The sequence below is a fragment of the Natator depressus genome, chromosome 17, assembly GCF_965152275.1.
Source record: "Natator depressus isolate rNatDep1 chromosome 17, rNatDep2.hap1, whole genome shotgun sequence".
In the NCBI taxonomy this organism is placed as follows: Eukaryota; Metazoa; Chordata; order Testudines; family Cheloniidae; genus Natator; species Natator depressus.
In genome coordinates this window covers 3,323,938-3,348,827 of record NC_134250.1, presented here as the reverse complement: position 1 = coordinate 3,348,827, position 24,890 = coordinate 3,323,938, and the positions used below count along the sequence as shown (strand labels likewise).

Here is a 24,890-nt window from a genome sequence, read left to right as displayed (position 1 = left end):
AATGCAATGATACTTAGCACTCATCAGTTATACCTCCCTACACCTAGGAGGTTGGGTGCATTATTCGCATTTTGCATGTGGAGAAAATGAGGTAAATAGGCTGACTTGATCAGACCCTACAACTAGTCTGAGGAGGAGCCAGGATGAGAATTTGAGAATTCCTGATTTCTAGACCTGTGTTTTTCAGTCTCTAGTCTGCGAACCCCTGGAGGTCTGCAGACTATGTCTTAGGGGTCCGTGAAAGGTTGTCATTACCATAGAACAGTGGTTTTCAAGCTGTGTTCCATGGACCCCTGGGGGTCTGCAGACTATGTGTAAGATTTCCAGAGAGGTCTGCGCCTCCATCTGAAATTTTTTAGGGGTCTGCAAATGAAAAAAGGTTGAACACCACTGCACTCAACTGTGCTGCTTTTTATTGTCATATGCTCTGATTTAGAATTAACTGAAAAAATGCTGTTATAAAAAATAATTAAAATCTCACTGTATTGGTTGTTGGTGCAAACACTTACATTTTGGTGAAAGAGACTGAGGTGCAAGTTACGTCAGCTCAGTTTGCTGTCAAAGAAGTACAGTGAAATTAAATCAGTCCAAAAATATGGATGCAATGCTGTTGTAGACTAGTACTTAACTTTCTGTTGCCTGTTTGAATCAAAGGGTCTAAATCAGTGGTTCTCAACCCGTGGGCTGCTTGCGGCCCAATCAGCACACAGCTACGGCCCATGTGATAGCCTCAGGGTCATACAGGTAATATATATATTGTGTGGATGCGTCCCACTGGTCTAAATACTAAGGAAAGAAAGCTGTATTAGACAAGCTACTTAAAATTTCATGCAGAAATGTTTCATATATCTCCTTATAAATATTCAAAAAACTCTCAAAGCTTAAACTTCAGAAATGTCTTATTAGAGTGATATGCTTTTTTTTTTTTTTTGGAAACTAGGTGATCCCAACAGGCAGTATGAAGGTCCAGTTCACCGATATAGGACACAACAGGAATCTCCTTCTCCACAGCAGCCTCCACTGCCTTCCTCTCAGGCAGAAGGGATCGGACATGTACCTAGGACCCATCGTCTGATCACACTTGCTGACCATATTTGTGTAGGTTAATTTTGCAAGTAACTTTGGGATTGATTTTATATTTTCAAAACATTGAAATGCTACATTTTATTTGAGAGTTATAATAGGTTACGATATTGATAGTGAAACCATGACATGTTACATATCACATGACTGAAGTTCAGATTGTATCGTGTTTGGTGCGTGTGATGCCAGTTGCATTTGTTCCTAAAATGAGAGAATGTAGGCCAGATTTTTGACCACTCTTTTTGTTTGTTTGTTTGTTTTTTTGCCCCCAAACAGCAAATTATTACACAAGACTTTGCTAGAAACCAAGCAGCCTCACAGGCATCCCTGCAGCCTCCGACTAGTACATTCCAGAACTCGGCTCCTGCTTCAGCTCCTACCCCTACTCGGGCAAAGGCTTCAAACCGCTACAGCCCCGAGTCACAGTCTGTTCACCATCAACGGCCAAGTGCCAGAGTGTCTCCTGAAAATCTCTCTGACAAATCCAGAGCAAGGTGAAGTGGTGGCTTTTTCGGTTTAACTGTAAATTCAACCAATGCCTGTATAAGTAGCCAATAAAAATTAACGGTGGATTAGGCTTAATTGATTTGAAGTAGGTTTATCCTTCAACCTTTCTTAGCTGTCCAAAGGCAACTTAAATTTTTGGTCTACTTTCTTCAACAAATAGAAGGAATATCTGGCTTAACTTTCTAACAGTGTAGTAAGGAAAATTATAAACATTGACTGGTGCTGCATTGTAGATTATAGCCATCTCCACATTTATACTAGATTTATCTGCACTTGATCTCCAAGCTTTGAGGGAAGGAAGAGACGTAAACACGTAGCGCTCATAGAAATTAATAATTTATGTGGATAGTCCGAAGTCTTGTTTCTGTAATATCTTTTATCCCAAGGGATACCATAGACTTAGATGATATATAAGCAACATAGTCTTGATCATTGGTTACTGGAGTTTGTTTTTAACTGTGCTGGTTACACATTTGAAGGGTACCTCTTTTTTGTATTAAAAATTTAGACCTGGGAAGTCCCCAGAGAGAAGTCATGTCTCTTCAGAACCTTATGAGCCAATCTCACCGCCTCAGGTCCCAGTTGTACATGAGAAACAAGACAATATTATATTGCTTTCCCAAAGAACTGAGCCTGCTGAACAGAGGTATGTCTAAAAACTGAACTTACTATATCTTAACTTGTATCTCTGAGTGGTCAGCAGCAGCTCTAATCTCTGAAGTGAGGCAGTATTGTCTAATGACAAGAGCAGTGTAGTAGGAGTCAAGACTCATAAATTCTGTTCCTGATTCTGCTACTGTGGGCAAATCACTTAGCCACTCTCTGTCTACCCTGTTTGCAGATGGGTGTGTACCTACCTACTTCCCAGAGATGTTGAAATTCACTATGTAAAGCGCTTGGAGAGGCATGGGTGAAAGACTCCATATGTGCAAACCACCTCTCATAATACAATCTTTGGGTTTCTCATTGCAACTAATGTGCTTTAAAAGAATCAACTGGTTTAGGCCCCAGAGTGATGAAAATTGAATCTCCTCTTAACTTTCAGAGGCAACATGGTTGAGTGGCTAAGGCACAGGACTAAAAGTCAGGAGCTTTGGGTTCTGTTCCTGACTCTGGCACTGACCTTGTGCGTGTCACTTAACCACTTCATGCTTCAGATTCTCTGTATAATAGAAATATTGGTACTTACCTCCATTGTCAATTGCTTTAAGATATACCAATCAAATGCATTGAGGTGGTGGTAGTGATTATGCTCTTGGCAAGTCATCAGTCTGGCACTCACTTGGGCAAAGTTTGGGTGTCTCTAAGGTAATGGAGACAATAGTTGAGTGTATAGATCTATTCTGCATAAAATTACTTATGGGGGGTTATAAAATATGTTGAATTTGGGCCCCTGGTGTAAACTCATGCCAGAGTTTAGAAGTGATGGGAAGGTTTTTAAAGCAATGCATGTTGATGTGTAGTTCATCTTTGACACATGTTGGTCTCAGCAGGACTGACTCTCGCTCTCCGGGGAGTATAAGTTACCTGCCTTCATTTTTCACCAAGCTTGAAAACACCTCTCCAATGGTGAAGTCCAAGAAACAGGAGATATTTCGTAAGTTGAACTCCTCTGGTGGAAGTGACTCTGACATGGGTAAGTGGGACTTCACTTTCTCATTGCCTTTTCTAACATAGGGTATCCTTGGATGGCAATAATGCAAAGCCTAACCCAGTCCTGTTTCAAATATGTTTTTTTTATTTAATGTTATGTTTAAAAAAATTACTACCAAACACTTTAAGTTTTGCCATATATATATATTGCTCTTGTATTTATGTATGTAGGAGTTTATTTTACAATTACAAGGTTAATATTTGGTTTGAGAGAGGAAAACATATTCTGTAAACTAAGGGCAAGCGTTTTATTTTGGAGCCACAAAACATTGGGCAAAAACCTGCACTCTTATCAATGTATGATTTATTGGGTTTTCCATTTGATGTATAAGATATGTAAACATAAGCTTCCTTACATGTATTCTACTGAAGAGGTGTCATGCTGCCAGAGGGCTTCAAAGACTCCTTTTTGTTGTTGTTTGCTCTTGTAATTATGGGTGTTAGTACGACAACCTCTAAATCACAAATAAGTTGCATATAGTTTAGGAAACAGATATCAACATGGTGAAACATGCTACTAGCACCATGTTGTACTTCCCTGAATGAACGTATTCCAGCAAAATGGGGATTTCAGTTAGCCGTAAAGAGAATTTAATTTGGCTCCTAACCTTTTAATGCTCGTGATTAGAGCACATCTGTTTGCTAAAAGTGGAATATGTTGCAGTGAGCAAGACAATAATTTCCGTTTCACAGAAATCTACCTCGTTGTTTTGGAATGTCTTATAAATGTTGCTTTTCTTAAAACTGATGTAAAGGCAAGGACACCCAAATTCACAAAAATCTCTTGTTTACATAAGTAGGGTCAGTGATGCTGGCATTATTTGTGTTATTAGACCCATGTCAAGCCCATGTTGTCTCATTCTGTGAGAACATTGTAAGTACCAGGAATGTGTAAATAAGTGTGGTAAACATTGTCATTGTCTTTTAATAGTCCCAGCTGGGCATGTGTGATAGATCCTGCTTTGCTTTAGTAATACATTTCAGCTAAACTTTCATCTGGACTTTCAGAACGCAAATATACTGTCCACCCCTGTCATTAGCTGATTATCTGTTCGCTACATGTCAGTATCAGGTCAATCTGCCATCGCAGATCAGTAAAGATATTACATAATGTTGGTGTTATAAATCCAATAATTTGAATTAATTTTTTCCAGCCATTTCAAAGTAGTTCTAAATGGTCATAAGTAAATACATATGTGGTATCAAAATTAATATGATACATTCACCAAAATGTGTATTCAACCAGGGAAATAAACACAGCAGCTTTTTAAAAAAAAAAAAAAAAAAGCAAAAGCATTTTAAAGACCTCTGAGACCAGGAAAACCTTCAAGGGTCTGAAAGAGTATTTTTAAGGGAAAGCTAACAGACAGATTGTCTGAGGTTGTGTTTCTGGACTAACATTAAAGATGAAACTCTACACATAGTTTTACTTTACTGAGCAACCTATGATGCACATTCACAGCACTAAAACCCAAAGGTGAAGTGAAAGCAGATAAAGTTGCAGATTAATGAGAGAAGACTCTTCAAATACACACACACATCAGTACATGTGTAGTGCTTACCAGTAATATAAAACTTTAATGTTGTGTTTTAATTGCAGCAACTGCTCAGCCAGGAACTGAAATATTTAATTTGCCAGCAGTCACTACCTCAGGTAAATCTTCCTGAAACATATCTTGTAACAGAATTTGCTGAGTGTAATACTTTTTAACAGGCGCATTGGGAAACTCCGAAATAAGAAGGGGTGGGGTGCACGAATGCAGAAATAAGCCAGTAGAGCCCTAAATGTGGAAATTCCGGTTTCAGTAGACTAAATTTCTGCCTTAAATTGCACTTTAGACATACATTCCAATTTCCTTTTATATTCATTTTGCTTTTCTTTAATTTGTACTATAGTTTGGCTTGTAATTTTCTTGCACTGATGTTATCATCATGCAAATATCTTTTCCTTAGCATCTCATTTAAACAAAATTGTGAACACTTGCAACAGAGTTCTCTACTAAAACAGTTCATAGCTAAATTTATTTTCTGAATTATCATAACCTTTTTAAATAGAAGGAAGAAACTGAGCTGCTATTAAAGTATTTGCTGTATTTACACTAAGTTCTCTGGGTAACTTCACATCAAGTAAGAAATTGTCCTAAAGTACTCCTCGTTCATTAGTAACTATTAAACACTTCCAGTCGCCTGCCTAATCACTGTGTAGTTCATAACTTGTCACTTCTAGAGGCAATCAGAGGTAGTGATCCAAGCTGTGCCACAAACTCCCTCTCTGACTTTGGGCAAGTCACCCTACCACTCTACCTCCGTTTCCCTATCTTTAAAATATTGATTTCCTTTGATGAGGGGGGAGAGGTTGTGAAGATCAATATTTGCCCAGCGTTCTTTATTTAGTATTTAACTTGTAAAATAATTGTCGCAACATAGAATTTGTATGTTTCATCATGAGAGAAATCCTGTTTTCTGGGTCTCCTCCTTTTATGACCAACATATTTTAATGATTGTCGGTTTGATTAATATTCTGTCAGAATTAGCATCCTTAACTGCCTTGGCTCTTAGTTTTTAATACACATGTAAGTATCTTGTCCTCGTCCAAACGGCAGTCTGACATAATTAACACGGCTCTTTAATTTTGGTGCTGGCATGTCTAAATTGTAGCCATTGTGAGCTGCTTGGTGCATGAAGCTTTGCATAAACTGCTCATCTTTGTTTTTTGTTTTTTTTCTTCTTCCTCTGTCCCTTTAAAATCTTCTCCCTTGTCACTTTGTTATAATTCTTTTGAGGTGTATTTTGTCCTCCCCTCCCATCCTTCCCCTCACAATTTCTTCTTCTCCCAGGTGCAGTCAGTTCTAGGGGTCATTCCTTTGCAGATCCTGCCAGTAATCTGGGTCTGGAAGACATTATTAGGAAGGCACTGATGGGCAACTTTGATGACAAAGGGGAGGATCATGGAGTTGTAATGTCCCAGCCTATGGGGATAGCACCTGGTAGTTCCAACCCTGCAGTCTCAGCTAATAGCGAGGCCCGTAGAGAGGAAGCTAATCCATCACCCAATTCAGGTGAGAAATCATCTTACAGCTCCTCAGAATTGCAAGGCCTTGAGACGGGTAGTAATTGTGGGGTGTAATTGAAGTAGTTAAGAGAGCTTGAAATCATGAAAACTGAGAAATCCATGCTCCCTGACAGTGCTATAGAGGCGACATGTTCACCCCTTGGGTTGGGGACAGGTGCCTCATTCTTCAGGCATGTCCCCTCCAGTTCAAAGAAGTAGTGCTGGTACTCCAGAGTCTTAGCCAGTGTTTCCTTTAATGAAAACATGGGGACTATGATAGGCAAGGATGGAATGGGTGGGGTGGTGCACCTGCATAGCATTGTGGTATAGAAAGATGCCTACCTGGAACAGCACCTCTAAAGAGTGTACACAAACCTTTGCAAAATGGCTGACTAATGCATGGTAACTGTAGCTAGCATTAGGTGAAAGTAACCTGTCTCTTCAAAACAAAGGAAATGCATTACATGGCCTCTCCACTGAAGAATTAACCCTTTGGTGTTAGGAGTGGGGATTTCTAGAGCCCTGTGCAGATACAAAATATATATCCGCAGATATAAATCTGTATCCACAGAGCTGCAGGTCTCTATCGGGAACCGTAACAGCAGCAGCATGTCGGGCCACCAGTCCCAGGAGTCAGCGTCCTGTGCTGGCAGCTCCTCTGGTGTGGCTGTACCATCCACAGCCCCGCCCGCTGAGATGAGCACCAGGCTTGCCGGCAGCTGTCCCTGGTTGCGCTAGTGCGTGCAAGTGGCTTGCACACTCCCAGACAGGAGTCCCTTCCATGCAGCAGTCTGCATAACCTGTCTGGGAGCATGCAAGCCACTTGCACACACTAGTGTGACCAGGGACAGCTGCCAGTGAGCCTGGCGCTCACCTCAGCGGGCAGAGCTGGGGGCAGTACAGTATGCCAGAGGACCTGCCGGCACGGGGGGCTGGCTTCTGGGAGCGGCGGCCTGATATACTGCTGCTTTCGTTGCTGCGGTTCCTGGTAAAGACCTGCAGCTCTGCAGATACCTTTTTATATCCATGGATATAAATTTTGTATCCACGCAGGGCTCTGGGGATTTCTCAGCAATGGTGCATGAACAGCAAACAGAAGCTATAGGCTGCTACCACCAGAGGGTTAAAGGTAACTCTCCAAGTGAAGAAATCCAGATTTGATTTGCTGTAATTAATCTCTTTATACAACTTAGCTTGCTATAGGGCAGTTTGGTTATAAATTTATTATTGAGTCTAAATTGTATTTTTGTAATAATCTATTTACTGTGACTTCCATTTTCAGGAGGGGGAGTTGGCAAGCAGAAGTTAATTGGCAAGTCTAATAGTAGGAAGTCTAAATCTCCTATTCCTGGGCAGGGATACTTAGGAACTGAAAGACCTTCCTCTGTCTCATCTGTACATTCAGAAGGAGATTACCACAGGCAGACTCCAGTGTGGGCCTGGGAAGACAGGCCTTCTTCAACAGGTGAGAAATGTTGCCAGAAATACTACTAAAAAATAACAGAACTAGAACTGGAATCGTATGGTAAGGTTAGATGTGGAAAGACCCATTTTAAGTGTATGGACCAAATCATCATAGTATCCAGATTCATTAAACAGGGATCTTTTTGAATCAGATACGTGCAGAGTAGCAAACAATCTCTTTACAAGGGAAGAGAATGTTCTACCAGGCATTTTTAACACCAAAGTAGATCATTCACACCACAAGTGGTTTAATTAGTCCTCTCAAAAATTGTAATATTCTTTATCAGCAGCTGAGTCACCTGAGATGAGTGAAATTATTTTTTAACTTAGGAAGTTTTTTTTTTTCTGTTTTCAATCTGATCCTTGCAACCAACTCTTCACTGTACAGTGAGAGGCACCAGTGTTTTGGGGAAATTTTTGATCCACAGAGCTTGGAGGATCACTCTAATCCCTGAAACTGAAACCCAGTGTACTATAAAACCAATATTGTGAGGTTCATATGCCAAAGAAATGTGGTGAATGACTTGTTTTGTTTCCTGCAATGTTCTGAGTTAAAGCTGTACACGTAAACTAAGATGATGGTAATCAAGAGTTGGCCTCCATGTAAACAAATTGCATGTGATCTTGGCTGTTATAAACTAATGGGAATTTTAGGGAGTAAATTTAACTTTCCCTTTCTCAGGGGTCTGGTGTTAAAATTATTAGATTCTGGAATGTTGGTGGAAAACACTAGTGTTGACCTCTGATCTGTCACGTGTCCATTCACCACATTTCTTTGGCATATGAACCTCACAATATTGGTTAACAAAACAAAGGTAAGTTGTTGGATCTGGAAGATCTGGTTGGAGTGATGCCTGTCTTATTTGAGCTAAACTTTTTTTTACTTAGGATCAACTCAGTTTCCTTACAACCCCTTGACGATGCGGATGCTTAGCAGTACACCACCAACGTCCATTGCGTGTGCCCCGCCATCCATGAGCCAAGCAGCCACTCACCAACAGAACAGGATATGGGAGCGAGAGCCTGCACCATTGCTTTCAGCACAATACGAGACTCTGTCTGACAGTGATGACTGAACTATGCAGAGGTTTTTTTTATTTGTGGGTCGAAAAAACTCTATTTTTGACTTATGCCCAAAGGGACTTCCCAAGAGAGCAAGGGCCACACACGAAGAAATGATGGGGAGCTATTTGGAGAGTAAATCGAAAAGATTCCGTCTGCACAGACCATGTGTAGGAGGATCATGATCAAGGAGGGTTGACGTACTAAAGATAAATATGTAAAGACTTTTTAAGAAGTGGACTATTCCTGTTCTACATTTATTTGTAAAGAAAACCATAATGTCTTTAAATCATTCTTCTGTAAATAGAGAGTCCTTTTTGCAGTGTTTTTTCCCTTGCTATAGTCTCTGGTGTACTTACGTTCAAATCATTGCATAAACCTTGGGGGTCATTTTGTAATTTTTTTTAAAGCATTTTCTCAAGTGTAGAGTACTCTTCATACCTTACTCTCCCAACCGACAAAGCATCATTGCCCATTAATGCAATACCACCTCTTACTGGTGGTGTGCTTCAATCTAATTTTTCCCTAGACACAGTGGTGTTCAAGCTCTTGTGAAAATGTTGATTTTTAAGACTGACCCCTTAACAAATTCTGTACATTAACATAGTCACGTCTGCTGGGGTAAGATTATATTTCTTTGATTTTTAAATTTCTGCCACATTGTAAATTTTCAGTGCAGTCAGTTTTATTTAGCAACACTGCAGAAATATTATTGCATGGGTATGTTATGGTTCAGTTTAAAAAGAAAAAACAATAACAAAACAAAAAAAACCAACCAAGCAGCTTCTGGAGTCATACCTCACTGTTATGCACACTGGTAATTTAACTGTGCCCCAAAAGACTATTTTAATGTTTTCAGTTTCTGCATTATATGCAGCTGAAAAAGGCTACTATTTTAAACAAATTTTACTACCATATATATCCATATAAATCACAGCAGATTGCTTAACTGAACAAAGGCTCTGGGTGGGTTGTTGGGTCCATCAAGAAAAATATATCCACTGCTCTAGTTTAAAAAAATAAAATAAAGCTACTTCTGAGCTTTGTAATCAAGGAACATAAGAGTCAACTTTCTGGGCTCTGACAGCCAGTTTGAAAAAGATACTGTGATTATTGCTTACTTCATTCTAATTTTGAAATGTCTTTTTAACATGCATTTTAAAACCTAGTCCAGTAAGAAAAATGATTTGCATGTAAACCTAATTTTTTATATTGAACCAACCCCTAAACTTTACTTGATAGACTCTCTCTAAAAAAAAATTGCTTATGGTACTAGAAGAGGGTCTTTTTAATCATTCATCTGTCAGTGCCTGCTGGAATTGGAGGCCTCTACTGTAGTAATATACATGTAGGACATGTATACATGCATCTGATTAGTGTGGCCACTGTGTCAGCTGAAATCTGTTTGCCACGTTTCACTTTTATATGGTTGCACTGGCCCCAGGACCATGAGTTTAAGTGCTCTGGGGTACAAGGAGACAAGTATTGATATGGGGAGAAAACTATTGAATGTGTGGGTGGTAAAGTCAAATATTAAATGAAACATTTAAGCAGCATGTGACCCTTCAGCAATTGGAAACAAGACCATATTCAGCATTTGTCTCAGGAAGAGGGTGTCAAACTTATCACGATCTTTCAGCCTACTGAAAAAGGTTTACTTTTAGACCTGTATTTGCAATTCCTTATGTCTGGAAGGTATAAAAATTTGTTTTAGCTGTAACTTGGAGTCCATGCAAGTGCTGTGTTTTATAGGTCTGTGATGCCCTTTGCCTGTAGTTAACAAATGGGAAGAGGTACAGAACCCCTTGTGCTGTAAATCTTTTAAAGTGTGGTGGTGTTCATTGAAGAGAGCCCCAGGTTGTCCCAACTGTAGGAAAGAGAAAGCAACAAGAGATTTGACTCCTCTCTGCTGGTTTGCAAACTGTCTTGGAAACCTCATGAGCTGTAAGGATTGCAGATTTGCTTTGCTGCTGTCTTTAAATGCTGTATCCTGCAGAGTTCAAATTGGTTGGAAGTGTTAAAATCTTTAGTCTTCCTGAAAATGTGAAAACCCTGAAGCATGTCAGGTGTAAAGTGAACAATTGTGTTTGGAATTCCTATCCCCCTGATTTTAACTTTCCTTTATTTTCTTAACTCATCTTCAAGGACACACTGCTATAAGGTGGTCTCTCCATGTTGTGAATTTAAATTTGGGAAAGTGAAAAATGGAGTGCCATTCCAAAGTAATTCTTTTCTCCTGTCCTCAGTGTAACAAAAACCATAGTATGTTTGAAACAGAGGTTTGTACCTGCAAAGCCTGTAGCTAATTGTACTGTATGAACATCTGCTCTTTAGCCTAATTTACATAAAGGAGGGAAATCTGTGTGTTCTCTTTATTGCTGCTGCAAGGTATCCTAACTAAATAAGGGTAGTCAAGCAGCCCCTCCTTTGAGGAATAACCCTCACAGGCATAGGATAAGAGTGGCATTTGCCCATCTAATTTCATTTTTCTTATTGTGAAGCAATTCTTTTAGGGTTGTTCCCTAAGTTTTAATTTTTGATAACACCCAGAGCCTAAGCATTATTTTAAATTCCAGTAGCCTTTGAATATGGAATTACACCTGGCCTGTTTCAAACAGGAAGGTGTCTGTAAATCATTGTTTACAAAAGTAGTTTACTACAAATTTGTAACTGTTGATTTCTGATCAGCGTTTTCACAATGTTTTCATCTTGGTATGTTCAGTTATTCTGATATGAAAACATTTAAGACTTGAAAAAAACCCATGCGTCATGCTAAAATTCAATTTTTTTCCACAAAATGTCTTCAGTAGACAATGACTTCTAGATTCAGACCAATCAATAAAGGGGATCAGTTCTCCATTTCCTCTCTCTGTGTCCCTCTTGTTTTGCAGCATCAAGCTGTGTTGATGAGAATGACAGACACCACTCTACAGAAATAGCTGAAGCACCCTCCTAGGGCACTGACATTCACGTAATCTCAGATTACAACACTAGAATAGACCATTAGAGTTCTAGGAAGTAGATGTCTATGTAGCCAAAAACATGTATCTGGCAACTGCATGCTCATACTACAGTGAATGTGATATAAAATGCATAGGCTATTTAGTCCTTCATTCTCTGTGGGCATACCTGAGCCTGTAATTGTTGTGTGTTTTCTTCCCTTAGCAATTCATTGGGGAGACAAACCTGCACTTGTAATAATGGAAGCCTAAGCTTGGAAATCAGGCCCCTAGCCCCACTATTCACTAAACTGGCCTAAGAGTTTATGCATGCCTGCTAGGAGGCCAACCTACACAATCTAGAGAGGACTAAAGCTGAATGCACTGAAGATTAACTGATCTGCTGCCCAACACTGGTGTAAGTAATCTGAATGGTAACAATGTCCAGGTGTGCACATCTCCCCTAGGTGTGCTTTTAAATATGATGGTAAACAAACCTCTTACCCACTCTACTTATTGAAAACCCCAAAGCTAGCTCCACTTGTCTGACACTACTTAAGTAGGCAGAATTACTTTAACAGTCCTTGGGATTGCTGTAACAATCTTTATTTTATCCTTCCCTCATCAGTAGGCTTGCTATAAACTGTTCAAAAGCTATTTGCGTTACACCCCACCATCTGCACATCAGTACTAAGTACAGTGCTCGAGGCAGGGGAGGCAGTCCTGCCATTGCTTTTGAGCAGAACAACTTCCCCGTGCAGCAGGAATCTTTAGGTGTTTAGCAACAGCCAATAATTGAGCTTTGTAACCTGAAATTTACACTCTGGAAGGAAAATCTTTAACAAGCAGTCAGTTGGGTCCAGCTCAGTAAGTGCACCCTGGGCAAAGAAGATCTGATTTCTGAACAAATGACCGGTCTTGGGGCCACAGAACAATCTTTCCCTCACAAAGCGTGAATTTGAGGATACTTACTGGGGTCTAGGCTAGAGGAGACACAGCTCTGTTCTCCAGTACAGATAGTACCTTTTAAAAATGGAAACTGAAATCTCCCAACTCTTTCAAAAGGGCTCTCATTTCCATTTTATAGAGGGGAACTGAACCAGACTAAGTTAATGACAATCCTAAACACGATTCACAGTACCTAAAGGCCAACTGTGAATGGGTCCTATTGTGCAAGCCCCTGTGGACTAAGCCTGTGCCAGTCTCTCTCCACCTGCCCTTACACTGTACACAGACAAGAGAAAGTGCTATAACAGAAGTCCTGTGAACAATGCAATGGTGGCAGGGTGCATGTTTGTTCCACAACTTTCTGGTTTTGTTTTTTTAATAGTTTCCGTGGGACACGGGTGGGAGACACTACAGGAAAGCCACTGCATACTTCTGTTCCTCAGGCCCTGCTTGAATTGGTTCCTGCAGCTGGTTCAATTATCATAAGTCACATGGCTTGGAGAAGGGGGATACCATATGGGTTCTAGACTACCCCCCTCTATAGCAGTACCTGCCTGACTTAAGAATCCCAGGGTTTATACCCTACCCACTTGGTAATCCTTCTCTACAGTAGCCTCTCCCAGCAGTCTAGCTGTTGATTGCTTCCCTGCAGTTGGAAGAAAAAAAAAAGTAGGCTAGGCCTGTATTAATTCCATCCCTTCTCCCTTAAAAACTAAAAAACTGCTTTTTACTACCATCCTCTGCCCTCCCTCCTTCCCTGTAAATGTCTCTGCATGGTGGTGCTGGCCACTAGTGGTGCACTAGCAGGGCGAAGGGAAAGTGAGACAGCACTAGTGATCATTTTACTGTTTCAGCTGAGGCACTCAGCAGGAGCTCCCACGATTGTTGTAATATTTAAAAGGCACTGGTCAACACTTCAAGTGAATCCACTTCCCATAGTAGCCACAGATTAAAGCAGAGGCTAACATTTAAACTTGGTAATTCAAGTACAGTTCAGTGTTCAAATGTGTACTCTGTTCAGGGACTAATGAGCCTTCAGTCTCACACAATTCAATCAGTTTTATTTTGAGTTTGTCAAAGCCATCAAGAGCAGTACCTCCTTCCTCCCACCCCCTTGTACTTACTCAGTACTGAACCTATAGTTACCTATTTTAGTTCCCACTGAAAATGGCAACAGGTCCCAATCTTCCTGTGCTTTGTATAATCCACCACCTTGCCTTCAGCAGTTCATTCAGTCCAAGATACTTCAAGCCTCCCTCATTTGTGCATCATATGTTCAGTTTGAGTGCTCTCTCCTCCTGGCCAGCTCTGCTAGTTCCTCCTGGATGTGCTGCCTGGATGCAGTGTCTCCTTTCAGCTCTGCCTGTTTCAGGGCTTTTTTGTACACCTGTTTTGCTTGCAGAAAGTCTTCTGCATTTAGTGGAGGAAGAAGGCTAGGTGAATGTTACACCCACCCCCTGCTGAGTGATTACACTTAAAGTACTGCTTGGAACAGTCAGGCACAAACCAGGGAGGAGTGGGGTTTAGTTCAGGGTTGAAAGAATTGTTCATCTAGAAAATAAAGGCCAGGTCTGTCTCATTCCCTTCCCTGTCATCATGCTTTCTGTGCATGAGCAGCTGTCGCTAACAGGACCAGCAGTTCACCTAGCCTGTCCCAGGCAAGATCTGAGGATGAAGGAGGTGGGGGAAAAAAGAGTCCCCTCCCTCCTGCCAGCCTAGAACCCAACGATTCAGTCTTGGTTGGAGCAGTGTTGCCTCCTGCACTGCAGCAGTAAGACACGGGAGCTTTACCAAGGGCTTTTTGTGCTTTGCTGGTTGGAGCTACTCCCAGTGTGTGCAGAGCAGGACAGCGGCCATGTCTGGGCTCCAGAATTTAAGGGTTAGAGATGAATCTTGCTCTAGGGTTGCACAATCTTCAACCCATGGAACCAACTGTATGAGGGATGGAGCACCAGCTGCAGCCAGCCCAACACAGCTACCCCTAGCTTGAGATCTGAGGCCTGGGATATTACTGCTGCAGTGTTCTCTGGCAATTACCACTATAGCCAATGCCCAATAGAGAGTGGGGTGGGTGGGGGTAGTGAGGCAATTAGTGGCTGTCAAGGAGTGGTGGGTAAGAATTCAACTCCTCAATTTAAAGTCACCTGCCTCCAAGGCACCAACTCCCTTTCACACACACCCCCCCAGGTGCAATGCAATCAGTACAGGCATCTTCACCTTGACAGGTTAAAATTTGAAGGCAGCATAGAACATTGCCTAAGACAAGCCAGAGCTATTGTACTGAATGGGAAGGAGAGCAGTGCTACAGGGTGCTGAAGTCCCTATCCCATGTTCATTGCCACAGCACAGGCCTTGCTCCCTTACTGCAGCCAGGAGAGTTATGAGCAAAGAAAGCACCTTTCCTGATTAAGCTGCTTTGGCTAGGTGTCAATACTTACCTTTGTGCATCAGAATTCCTGCAAGGTTATTCAGCACCATGTGCTCCTCAGGGTGCTCAGTCTGCTTTGCCAATTCAGATGCCCTCTTCCCATGTGTATATGCCTCATCATAGAGCCCCTGGGCATCCAGCACAGTTGCTAAGTCATTCATCAGTACCACAGTCTGCACCAGGACAGGGAGAGGAAGTCTTAGAGCTGGGGGAGGAGGAGGAGGAGGAGGAGGAGGATTTTTGCTTTTAGAACTTAACCAATGGCAATGCAGATACGGGGTCCTGTCTTGACCTACAGCTATGGAAGGCTGAATATCCAGCTTAGCCTGCTCTGGCACACCAGTGCCCAAGCAGCACAAAGGAGAGGCTCTCATAACATCTCCCCATAGATGAACGGGTCAGTGCAATAGGTTTCCCAGAGTAACAGAGGGTTTAATGCTGGCAGACCAGGACAGATCTAGCTCAGTCCTCCCCTCCCTGGGCACTGGCACATGTTTACTCTTGACCCCATGCAGGGGCATAAGCACATAGCTGCTGCTCCAGCAAGTGCCATTCTGAGTCCAGCCATCAGTCCCCACTCACCTGGGGATGGGTCTCTCCCTGGACCTCCTTAGAGATCTGAAGTGCCCTCTCATACATTCTTTGGGCCCGACGCAGCTGTTTGTTGGCCAAAAGGTAGCGACCGTACGAGTCCAGGCACAGACCAAGCAGGAGATACGTGTTGGCTCTTTCCTCTGCTGTGAGCAGGAAAAGAGATGGGTCAAAGCACTACCCTCTTCTCTCAGGAATGGAAACTAGACAGACAAGATCTCTGCCCTGCCCCACCTAGCTTAATGGCAAATGCAGAGGGTGAGGCACAGGTAGTGGGTATGGCTGTGACAAATGGCAGGACAGCTGGGCAGTAAAATAGATGAAGGGCTCCATGGGCACAGAGCCAGCGTGAAGCATTAGAGCCAGAGCAGACACAGGGAGACTGGGGGTTGGAGTGCACAGCTGACAGGGTGGTAGAGGAAAGGAGGACAGATGTAAGTAGGGGAAGGGAAGGACACAGAGCTTGAATGCAGCTCACGAAAGGAGAAGCCAGCGAGGGAATGGGAGGAAGGGGCTGTAAGAGGCAGGAGAGATGCCAGTGGCAACACAGGAAGGTCCCTAGAGAGGCAGAAAGCCACACTGACAACAGCAAGAGCCCAGGAGCTTCCTACCTGGGAGAACATCCTCAGGCAAGTCCTTGTATTTGGCTATCTTCTCATCCAGGGTCAGGATGCAGAACTCGTAGCCAGCAAGAGCCAGCTTGTGTCTGCACAACAAAGGGCGAAGGTCAGACCTCAGCAAAGCCAGGCCACTCCTCCCACACCCCCAGGGCAGCGCTGGCTCACTACCACCACACACTGGGCATTTCTGGGAGACAGCCACATTACCATTACCCTGGGGGTCAGTTGCTTCCTGCTGTGACCCTTCCCTCACCTCCTATTCTGTTGGCCTGGTTCTTGGTCACCTCAGCAAACAGGCCCAGGGTTCTGACAGCTCTGGCGAAGTAGCCTCCCTCTTGCCCACAGGGGCAGTGCCTCCAAGGCACAGGGGATGGAGTGTGCCCTGCTGCTGCCCCTGGCCTACAGACAGAGCACTCCCCTACTGCGCTGTCAAACCAGACAGCCACCAACTACATCTGTAAACATGGAAATTGAGCCCAAAAGCGTTCAGTGGGTTTTCTCTGTAAGATCCCTTGTCCCTACAGCTGTCTGCAGCTATTTCCATCTAAGGTGGCAGAGGACCTAACTGGAGAGGATGATGCAGATCAGCTGGGTCTTGCCCTGCTGCTGGGACACAGGTAGACTATAGATGCCACATATGTGACTCACACAGGAAGCTCATGAAAGTCACTGACTGAGGTCTCCATGTTGAGAATACCCTGTAGGATGTGTAACGACCCAACCCCTCAACATAGGACCTCTTATCCTTCCCAGATCAGAAGACAGAGCTTCCTCTGCCCCAAAATCACCACTGGTATCCTGGAGCTAACAATCTGCACTCCAGCCTCATCCTGGTACTCACTGGTTCTGAGCAGCATAGATACTGGCCAGCTTGAGGGACATTTCAATGATGGCATTGTCATCCTGTCAGGAGGGAGAGAAGTCAAAGGCACATTAGAGGGGGCAGCCACAATCACTCCTCTCTTTGACCCTTACAGCAGAACCACTGCTTCCTCAGAGACCAAACACAGGCCAAGATAATGCCCTATACATGGTGTAAATGAACTGCTACCTCTAGAAGATGCTGATTAAATGGCAGGGAAGCTCACTGCCACTCCAGTACCAGCAGCTCCCCATAGGAGGAGCTGTAGGGAATGGAGCAAGGCCACATCTTCCCCAAGCAAGAGGTAGTGTAAGGAATGCTACAGCAGCTGTGGGGACCTCACGCCCAGCAGGAAGCCTGTGGGGAGAAGCCTTTACCTGCTTCATGTCGCCAGCAAGCAAGAAGCTCATTGCTGCTTTGAAGAGCTTCTCTGCCTGAAACAAAAGAGAAAGTATATTAAAGAGCCAGCGCCCAGGTTTAGCTGGTGGTAGGAAGGCAATCTATGCCTGAAACTGGCCTTAACAAAATTGTTTGGTACACGGGTTCTCAAACTGGGGGTCGGGACCCCTCCGCGGGTCGTGAGGTTATTACCTAGGGAGCCGTGAGCTGTCAGCCTCCACCCCAAACCCCGCTTTGCCTCCAGCATTTATAATGGTGTTAAATATATAAAAAAGTGTTTTTAATTAATGGGGGGGCAGGGTCGCACTCAGACGTTTGCTATGTGAAAGGGGTCACCAGTACAAAAGTTTGAGAACTACTGGTTTAATATAACCCAGCTGTGGGCCATAATACTTAACATTGTAGGCAGCCCTCTGAAGATCTCAGACACAGTACAGGGCTCTTCACAGATTCAAGTGATAGGACTTTACTCACGCTGTCCAGCTGACCCCTCAGGAACGCAAGGTTTGCCATCTAGAAGAGAAGCAGGAAAAAGAGCTCAGGGACGCCAAAGCTTCCCCATGTGAGGCTATTGCTGACCTTGGGCTAGCTTTGCACAAAGCTGTTTCCCCTCTTTTTACCTGCAACTTCTGCCCAGCAAACACGTGTTACCAGCTGCTGAAATTACTGCCCAGTGGAGGGCAAGGGAAGTAACAGGAATGTAAAAACACAAGACCGCAAGGGAGTCCAGCCCCCTGCAATCCAAGCCAGCCATGTCATATAATCCCAGTCATACATTTATCAAGCTCAGAGGCTGCTAGAACAGGTTTGAGCCCATGCTTGGGACAGAGAGACTGAGACCACATCCACAGCAGCTGTGAGGACCCCTGTCTCACACATAGCTTTCCTGGGAGTATTACCAGGTCATAGGTATAGATGATGGCTCTCGTGTTGTCTGACTGATGAGAGAGTCGGACGGCTTCGTGCAGAATCCGCTCTGCTTCCTCAAGCTCCCCCTTCATGATGCTGAGCTAGAAGTGGAAAGAAGGGAAAAATCTACAATGATTAGAGATCCCAGCATGTGGGAATGCTGACCCCAGGGTATCAGCAGGCCAAGGAAAGGCATCACTGTGCAGGTGAACACACCTGTGCAAATGCTGCTTACAGGAGCAGAGACAGAACAGCATGAACTTCCAGATGCTGCCCTGATCAATAACTTGGGAAGAGCAGTTCATCTCTGCTCTCCTTATGGGATCCTCAGTGCTAGCTGATACTTGGGCTCCCTCCCTCCCTCCATGCCTCCAAGTGTCTGGACTGGTTCATCAATAGGATGCAAGGCTGAGAGTGCTGAGTTCATCTCACAAAAGACCTCCCCTTAGGCTCTTGCAGTGGAAGTGCCCAGCAATTTGCCACCAAGCCAGCATACTTATTTCATTGTAGTGTATTTAATAAGAAAGCTAAGCGGGTAACAAGTTGAGGGTCCTAATCTGTGACAAAAGCTCTTGGGGCTGTACGAATACAACTAATAGTAATCTAGGGCCTTGTGAGGTTACCTTGGCTTTCTTCAAAAGGAATATAATGGTGTCTTCAGTTCCTGCACTCTCCCCTTCCTTTGTCTCCTTCTCTTCCTCAGCATTTTTAGAGAACAAGGAGAAAGCTGAGAAGAGAAACATTTGACTGGATGAACTTGGACAGCTGAGAGGGCTTTGTCCTTCCCTGTCCAGGGCTGCTGGATAGGGTTCCCAGTGGGAGCATGGACTTGGGAATCCCTTCAAAGAGCAGGTTTGGCTCCACAGCTTGGAGTCACTCACCCAGTGCCACTTCCACCCCACAGTTACTTGTAACAGACCCCCATTTCCACTGCACCCACATGCAAGGAGGCTTCCCATATCCCGCAGTGCCCTGGCCCCATCACCTCCACTCCAATCTCACGTCCTGCCCCCTTCCCCACCTTCCTGCCCCCAGCCCAAGCTCCATGTCAGCACCCCGCCTACTCTGCCCTCCCCTCCTGTACCTAACAGGCCAGACATCGCCTCCCCCCACCCTGACTCCCAATAATCCCTTACTTACCAGTCTCCTCCAACAGCCACCTCCCCACCTGCCAGCCCCCCCCGTCAATAACCCCCCGCTGCCAGCCCCCCCCCGTCAATAACCCCCCGCTGCCAGCCCCCCCCCCGTCAATAACCCCCCGCTGCCAGGCCCCCCACCTGCCAGCCCCCCCCCCGTCAATAACCCCCCGCTGCCAGGCCCCCACCTGCCAGCCCCCGCAATAGCTCCTGTGCCATCCAGCCCCCAGCAAACCCCAGTAACTGACCCCCTCAGCCCCCCATAACCGAACCCCCCTCCGCCCCCGACCACCGACTCCCGTTGCTCTCACCTGCCAGGGCGGCCAGGACGCCCCCGGGGCCGGGGCCGGGGCCGGGGCTGGGGCCGCTCCGCCCCCGCAGGGACCCAGCTCCCCAGGCGGCCCCCCGCCCGGCCGGCAGGCGCACCCCGGAGCAGCGTCTCCCCGCGGCCGCCAGCAGGCCCGGCCCCCGGCGCAGCGCCGCCAGCATGCCCGGCCCTCGGAGACCCTCGGCCCGGCGCTCGGTCACGTGCCAGGAGACGCGGGACGCAGGCGCCAGGGGGCGGGCTCTGATCATGTGACCCGCCCGGAAGCCCCCCTCTCCCGTCCGGCGGAAGTAGCGAGTTCACGTGACCAGGAAGGTGGCCAAGGGGACGGGACGTTTGAAGGTCATGTGACCAGTTCAGCGGGGGGAGGGGAGTCGTAGCGCGGCGGGGGTTGGGCCCGAGCCAGGCCCCAAACATGGGATGTGTGGTGGTGCGGGGCACGTCCCCTCCCAGCATGCCGTGCGGCCCCGCAGTGACATAGCCTATCCCAGCATGCCGTGCGGCCCCCACAGAAGAGAGTCATGTCCCAGCATGCCGTGCGGCCACAGAGAGCGGTATGTCCCCTCCCAGCATGCCGTGCGGCCCCGCAGTGACATAGCCTATCCCAGCATGCCGTGCGGCCCCCACAGAAGAGAGCCATTTCCCAGCATGCCGTGCGGCCACACAGAGAGGCACGTCCCATAGGGCTGCCAGCCCTCCAGGATTGTCCTGGAGTCTCCAGCAATTCAAGGTTAATCTCTAATTAACGATTCTGTCATGTGATGGAACCTCCAGGCAGACATTCGACCAAAATTGGGAACCCTAGTATCCCAGCATGCCGTGCGGCCCCGCAGACAGGTATGTCCCAGCATGCCGTGGTCCATCTTGAATTGAGCAGATGTTTCTGCTGCCCCCTCATAAGCAGGTCAGGGCGAGCTCATGCAAGGAGTAGAGTGATGCGCTTGCTGTGCCGAAAGAGACGATGCTCTGGGTGGATGGGATGTGTGAAGGCCCCTTTGTGGACAATTCCCAGCTGTTAGTAACGATGAGAAAGTGGTTACTGATAGCTGAGGCTGGAGACTTTGTCCTGTGAAGCCCTAATTCTCCAGTCCCTCGTCCTTGGTTTCTAGGGTGGAATCATTTGAGTAATTAGGCTGTTTCTGCTAGGATTACCACCAGTCTGGGTTTTGGCTTCTGTGCCTGGGTGCCATTTAGGGGTGACAGGTGCCCATTTTTTAACTGGAAAGCTAGGTTGGAAATTTGCCCCCTCCCTCAATGTGGAGGAAGATATACACAACTTCTTGCCCTCCCAGTTAGAAATTACATAAACTGGGTTGTGTTATAAACAAGAAATAAGTTTATTAACTACAAAAGGTGAATTTTAAGTGGTAAAGAGGTAGCAAACAGAACAAAGGAGATTACCAAGTAAATAAAACAAAGCACGCAAACTAAGCTTGATTCACTAAATAAATTGGTTACAAATAATAATTCCTCACTTTAGATACTGTCTTAGGTAGATTCCTTCACAGGCCAGATATCTTTCCAGCTGGGGTAAGCAGTTCCCGCCCCCCAGTTCCAGTCTTTTTGTTTCCAGGCATTTTCAAGTATCTCTCTGGGTGGGAAGGTGGAGGAGAAAGGAACTGAAGACCTTGATTGTTTTCCTCCCCCATCTTATATAGGATTTCCATAAGGCTGGAATCCTTTGTTTGATTCCCCCACCTCCCAGTGAAGAAGTTCAGCGTTCCAGCCTCGGCCTAGGAGCAGCCAGGACAGGTCGCAGCTTGCGGGGAGCTGCCCGAGGTGAGCGTCGCTCAGATCCAGCATCCTGAGCCCCCTCCCGCGCCCCAGTCCCCTGCCCCAAGCTCCCTCCCCTGCCCCAACCTCTGCCGGCCCCATGCCAATTGGATTATAAACCAGAATTTCAATGAAGATCAGAAATGCCACTTTATAGAGCTTTCTGGTTGATGAAGTGCCGGATAAAACAGCTTTTACTCTATAAGAAATGCTGATAAATAATCAGTGCCCTTCTCTTTGCCTCATCTAGGGGTTGAAATCAGCCTTCACCCGAATAAACTATCTCTAATTACTGTATCTGTGGTGATGCTAATGATTTTCCAGCCTCTCCCTGCCCTCTGCTGTTTTGATTACAGGGTTCACTTGGGTGTCAAGGGAGATGGAGGCCACTTTGCCAGCGGTGGCAGAGGAGCTTTTGAAAGAGATACAAAAGGCTTTCCAGGAGACCGCGCATGGTATGTGGAGAAAGGCAAAGGCATACTGGGGTGTTTGTGGTGCACTCGTAGCTTGGATAAGACGCTGAAAAGCTTGGAGATCCTATGTGGGAAAAAAACCCACTCCTGCCCTGTGGTGCCCTGCCCTCTCTGTAAAGAGACGTGGCCACCCACGGTGGTTTATAAATACCAATAATGTCATAGCTTTCTGTGGATCAGGCATTCAGCGTAACCTTGCTCAGCTCTTCTGAGGCCCTAATATGTGGCCTTCAAAGAACTTAGAGGGACTTGAGCTTTGGAAAATGCTGAGCTCTTGCCCTTTGAAAATGGGGCTCTTTTAAAGGGACCCAAATGGGATGCCCAAAAATTGAAGTACCCAAAATCCATAGTCACTTTTGAAAATATAGGCTATCTTGTAGTTACTCATAAGCATCTCATTTCAGCAGCATTGTACAGCCAGTATTGTGAAGCTTTTTCGTTCAGTACCCCCTCACTTTACTGCATGTGGGTCATCTGTACTTCCAGTTTTACCCGTGCTAGGCCAACTTTCTGAGGCTCTAAGACAGGGGTGGGCAAATTTTTTGGCCCGGGGGCCACATCGGGGTTGCAAAACTATATGGAGGGCCGGGTAGGGAAGGCTGTGCCTCCCCAAACAGCCTGACCCCTGCCCCCTATCCACCCCCTCCCGCTTCCCGCCCCCTGACTGCCCCCCTCAGAACCCTGACCCATCCAACCCCACCCCACCCCCCTCTTCCTTGTCCCCTGACCGCCCCCTCCCGGGACCCCGCCCCAACCACCCCCTGGAACTCCCCCCCATCCAACCCCCCCCCCCCCCCACTCTCCACCCCCTGACCGCCCTGCCCCATTCCAACTGCTCCCTGTCCCCTGACTGCCCCCCGGAACCCGCTACCCCTTATCCAACCCCCACTCCCCGCCCTCTTATCATGCCTCTCAGAGCGGCAGGAGCTTGCAGCCACGCTGCTGCGCTCCCCGACAGGAGTGGCGGGCCAGAGTGCAGGTGGCACGGCGAGCTGAAGCTGCAAGGGAGGGGGCACAGCAGGGGCAGGGGCGGGGCCGGGGGCTAGCCTCTCCAGCCGGGACCTCAAGGGCTGGGCAGGACGGTCTGGCCCGCGGGCCGTAGTTTGCCCACCTGTGCTCTGAGAGGTTGAAATCCATATTTATGGCCCCACGGTTAGCTCAAAGCAACTCTGCTTCAATGTCAAAGTTACTTCTGGTGTCAGTGCTGGAGAGAGCACACGTGAATGGGGATGCTAATTTGCATATCATTACCCAGAATTCATGTTCATGGCTATTGCTACAGTAGTTCTGTGTGCTCACAGTCTCACTAACTTCAAAGCCACAGCAAAACAGAACCTATACAGAAAAGGAGTACTTGTGGCACCTTAGAGACTAACCAATTTATTTGAGCATGAGCTTTCGTGAGCTACAGCTCACTTCATCGCATTTATTTGAGCGTAAGCTTTCGTGAGCTACAGCTCGCTTTATCGGATGCATCCGATGAAGCGAGCTGTAGCTCACGAAAGCTTATGCTCAAATAAATGTGTTAGTCTCTAAGGTGCCACAAGTACTCCTTTTCTTTTTGCGAATACAGACTAACACGGCTGCCACTCTGAAACCTGTCATGATACAGAATGTTACAGTTGTCCCAGTTAACCAGCAGAGGGGGCTATACTACTGATCATGATGGGCTTCTTGTTCAGAGGGCAGTAAGCAGCCAGAGCCAACAGTTAGGTCCTGGTCAATTAGAGCAGCTAGTATGGAACAATTGCTGTTCGCTGCATGCTGCGTTACTGAGATATTTCTGTAATCCACGCTGAAAGAGTCCTGTTGTGTGTGTTTACATGGCAAATAGACCAAGTGGCGCCTGCAGAAGTGGAGTGTCTATTTAAATAATATGTTCTGTCTGAGCCAGAACCAAAGGAAAGAGAAATACGGGGAAGTCCATCTGACTGTCCCATTTAAAGGAATGGCACTGGGTGGCTGGTTAGCATCGAAACCGCTCCAGTGACTGAACTGATCTTCATGGAGCTCACTGTGGGTACATTATGGATATTGTCAGGATAGTTTAGGTCCACAATCTGGGTTTGATTTCTGTTTTATAAAGGATTTTGTACAAAGGTAATGTCAAAACAAACCAACAAAATCAAAAAGGGCTTTTTAATGTAAATATCCCCTTGGAATGCTGATTTTTTTTGTACTGGGACCTGAGAACAAAGTGAAACTGACCAGTCTAGTTTCATTATCCAAACTGAGTAAGGTAGGAAGTCAGCTAACATCAGCCATGGAGAATACATTAAAATGTTAAAATCTTTACAGTTGTAATGATCTAAAGTCCCAATCCCTCAGTGACATCTATGTGGGTAGACCCCCACACCCACCCTGAATCCCATTGGAGGTAACCAAAGGATCAGATTGCAGGATCGGGGCTAAACTGTTAAGTAAACCAGGTTGAGGATTTTTTGTTAATGTAATTACTTGTTTTAACAAGTGCCCCTGTTAAGAGGAGACCTTTTTCTATGCACCAAATCAAAATCAAAAGCTACAAAACATCAGAGACATCCAAGACTGTACTGGGAAAGGAAAAGCACTGTTAAAAGACTAGAATTTATATGCCACAAATTTATCAAGTGACAGTTTGTTTCCCAGGTAAAATTGCAAGGGAATCAGCCTGTTAATGTGAAGTG

At 45.6% G+C, this 24,890-nt stretch overlaps 3 protein-coding genes across 15 annotated transcripts in view; 2 read left to right on the top strand and 1 right to left on the bottom strand.

Moving 5' to 3' along the window:
- The window catches only part of NCOR1 (nuclear receptor corepressor 1), a 116,156-nt gene extending 104,469 nt beyond the window's left edge, over positions 1–11,687 (top strand). For 4 of the 10 annotated variants that reach the window (XM_074974690.1, XM_074974689.1, XM_074974685.1 and 1 more), the window contains 8 exons: positions 941–1,098; positions 1,360–1,577; positions 2,099–2,236; positions 3,084–3,226; positions 4,844–4,897; positions 6,081–6,302; positions 7,578–7,760; positions 8,648–11,686. In XM_074974690.1, coding sequence (XP_074830791.1) covers positions 941–1,098; positions 1,360–1,577; positions 2,099–2,236; positions 3,084–3,226; positions 4,844–4,897; positions 6,081–6,302; positions 7,578–7,760; positions 8,648–8,835 — 1,304 coding nt within the window. In that variant the 3' untranslated portion in view covers positions 8,836–11,686. Of the gene's footprint in view, positions 1–940; positions 1,099–1,359; positions 1,578–2,098; positions 2,237–3,080; positions 3,227–4,843; positions 4,898–6,080; positions 6,303–7,577; positions 7,761–8,647 lie in introns of all 10 variants that reach the window. The other 6 variants (XM_074974687.1, XM_074974684.1, XM_074974683.1 and 3 more) reach the window with 3 other exon arrangements.
- Positions 11,688–13,793: 2,106 nt separating this feature from the next.
- On the bottom strand, positions 13,794–20,142 carry TTC19 (tetratricopeptide repeat domain 19). Of its 2 annotated transcripts, XM_074975019.1 has the most exons (10): positions 19,965–20,142; positions 19,141–19,244; positions 18,508–18,618; positions 18,083–18,121; positions 17,587–17,643; positions 17,189–17,250; positions 16,339–16,433; positions 15,719–15,873; positions 15,147–15,309; positions 13,794–14,118 (listed from the first exon to the last, which is right to left on the bottom strand). In XM_074975019.1, the coding sequence occupies exons 1-10, from the start codon at positions 20,140–20,142 to the stop codon at positions 13,985–13,987; spliced, it is 1,098 nt and encodes a 365-aa protein (XP_074831120.1). In that variant the 3' UTR covers positions 13,794–13,984. The 2 variants fall into 2 exon arrangements, with proteins under 2 accessions (XP_074831120.1, XP_074831121.1); XM_074975020.1 differs by lacking the exon at positions 19,965–20,142 and having other exon boundaries at positions 13,797–14,118; positions 15,719–15,870.
- A 430-nt stretch (positions 20,143–20,572) lies between these two features.
- The window catches only part of ZSWIM7 (zinc finger SWIM-type containing 7), a 37,276-nt gene continuing 32,958 nt past the window's right edge, over positions 20,573–24,890 (top strand). For 2 of the 3 annotated variants that reach the window (XM_074974895.1, XM_074974894.1), the window contains exons 1-3: positions 20,573–20,815; positions 21,637–21,757; positions 22,108–22,206. In XM_074974895.1, coding sequence (XP_074830996.1) covers positions 22,131–22,206 — 76 coding nt within the window. In that variant the 5' untranslated portion in view covers positions 20,573–20,815; positions 21,637–21,757; positions 22,108–22,130. The remainder of the gene's footprint in view (positions 20,816–21,636; positions 21,758–22,107; positions 22,207–24,890) is intronic. The other variant, XM_074974897.1, reaches the window with a different exon arrangement.

Excerpts from the sequence above, each read along its gene's own strand:
- TTC19 (XM_074975019.1), bottom strand. The coding sequence starts at position 20,142 with ATGCTGGCGGCGCTGCGCCGGGGGCCGGGCCTGCTGGCGGCCGCGGGG. Across the intron at positions 19,245-19,964 it reads CGTCCTGGCCGCCCTGGCAG|CTTTCTCCTTGTTCTCTAAA; the intron begins GTGAGAGCAACG and ends TTCTCTTCTCAG. Across the intron at positions 14,119-15,146 it reads AGGAATTCTGATGCACAAAG|AAGACTTTCTGCAAGCAAAA; the intron begins GTAAGTATTGAC and ends CACTAAATGCAG.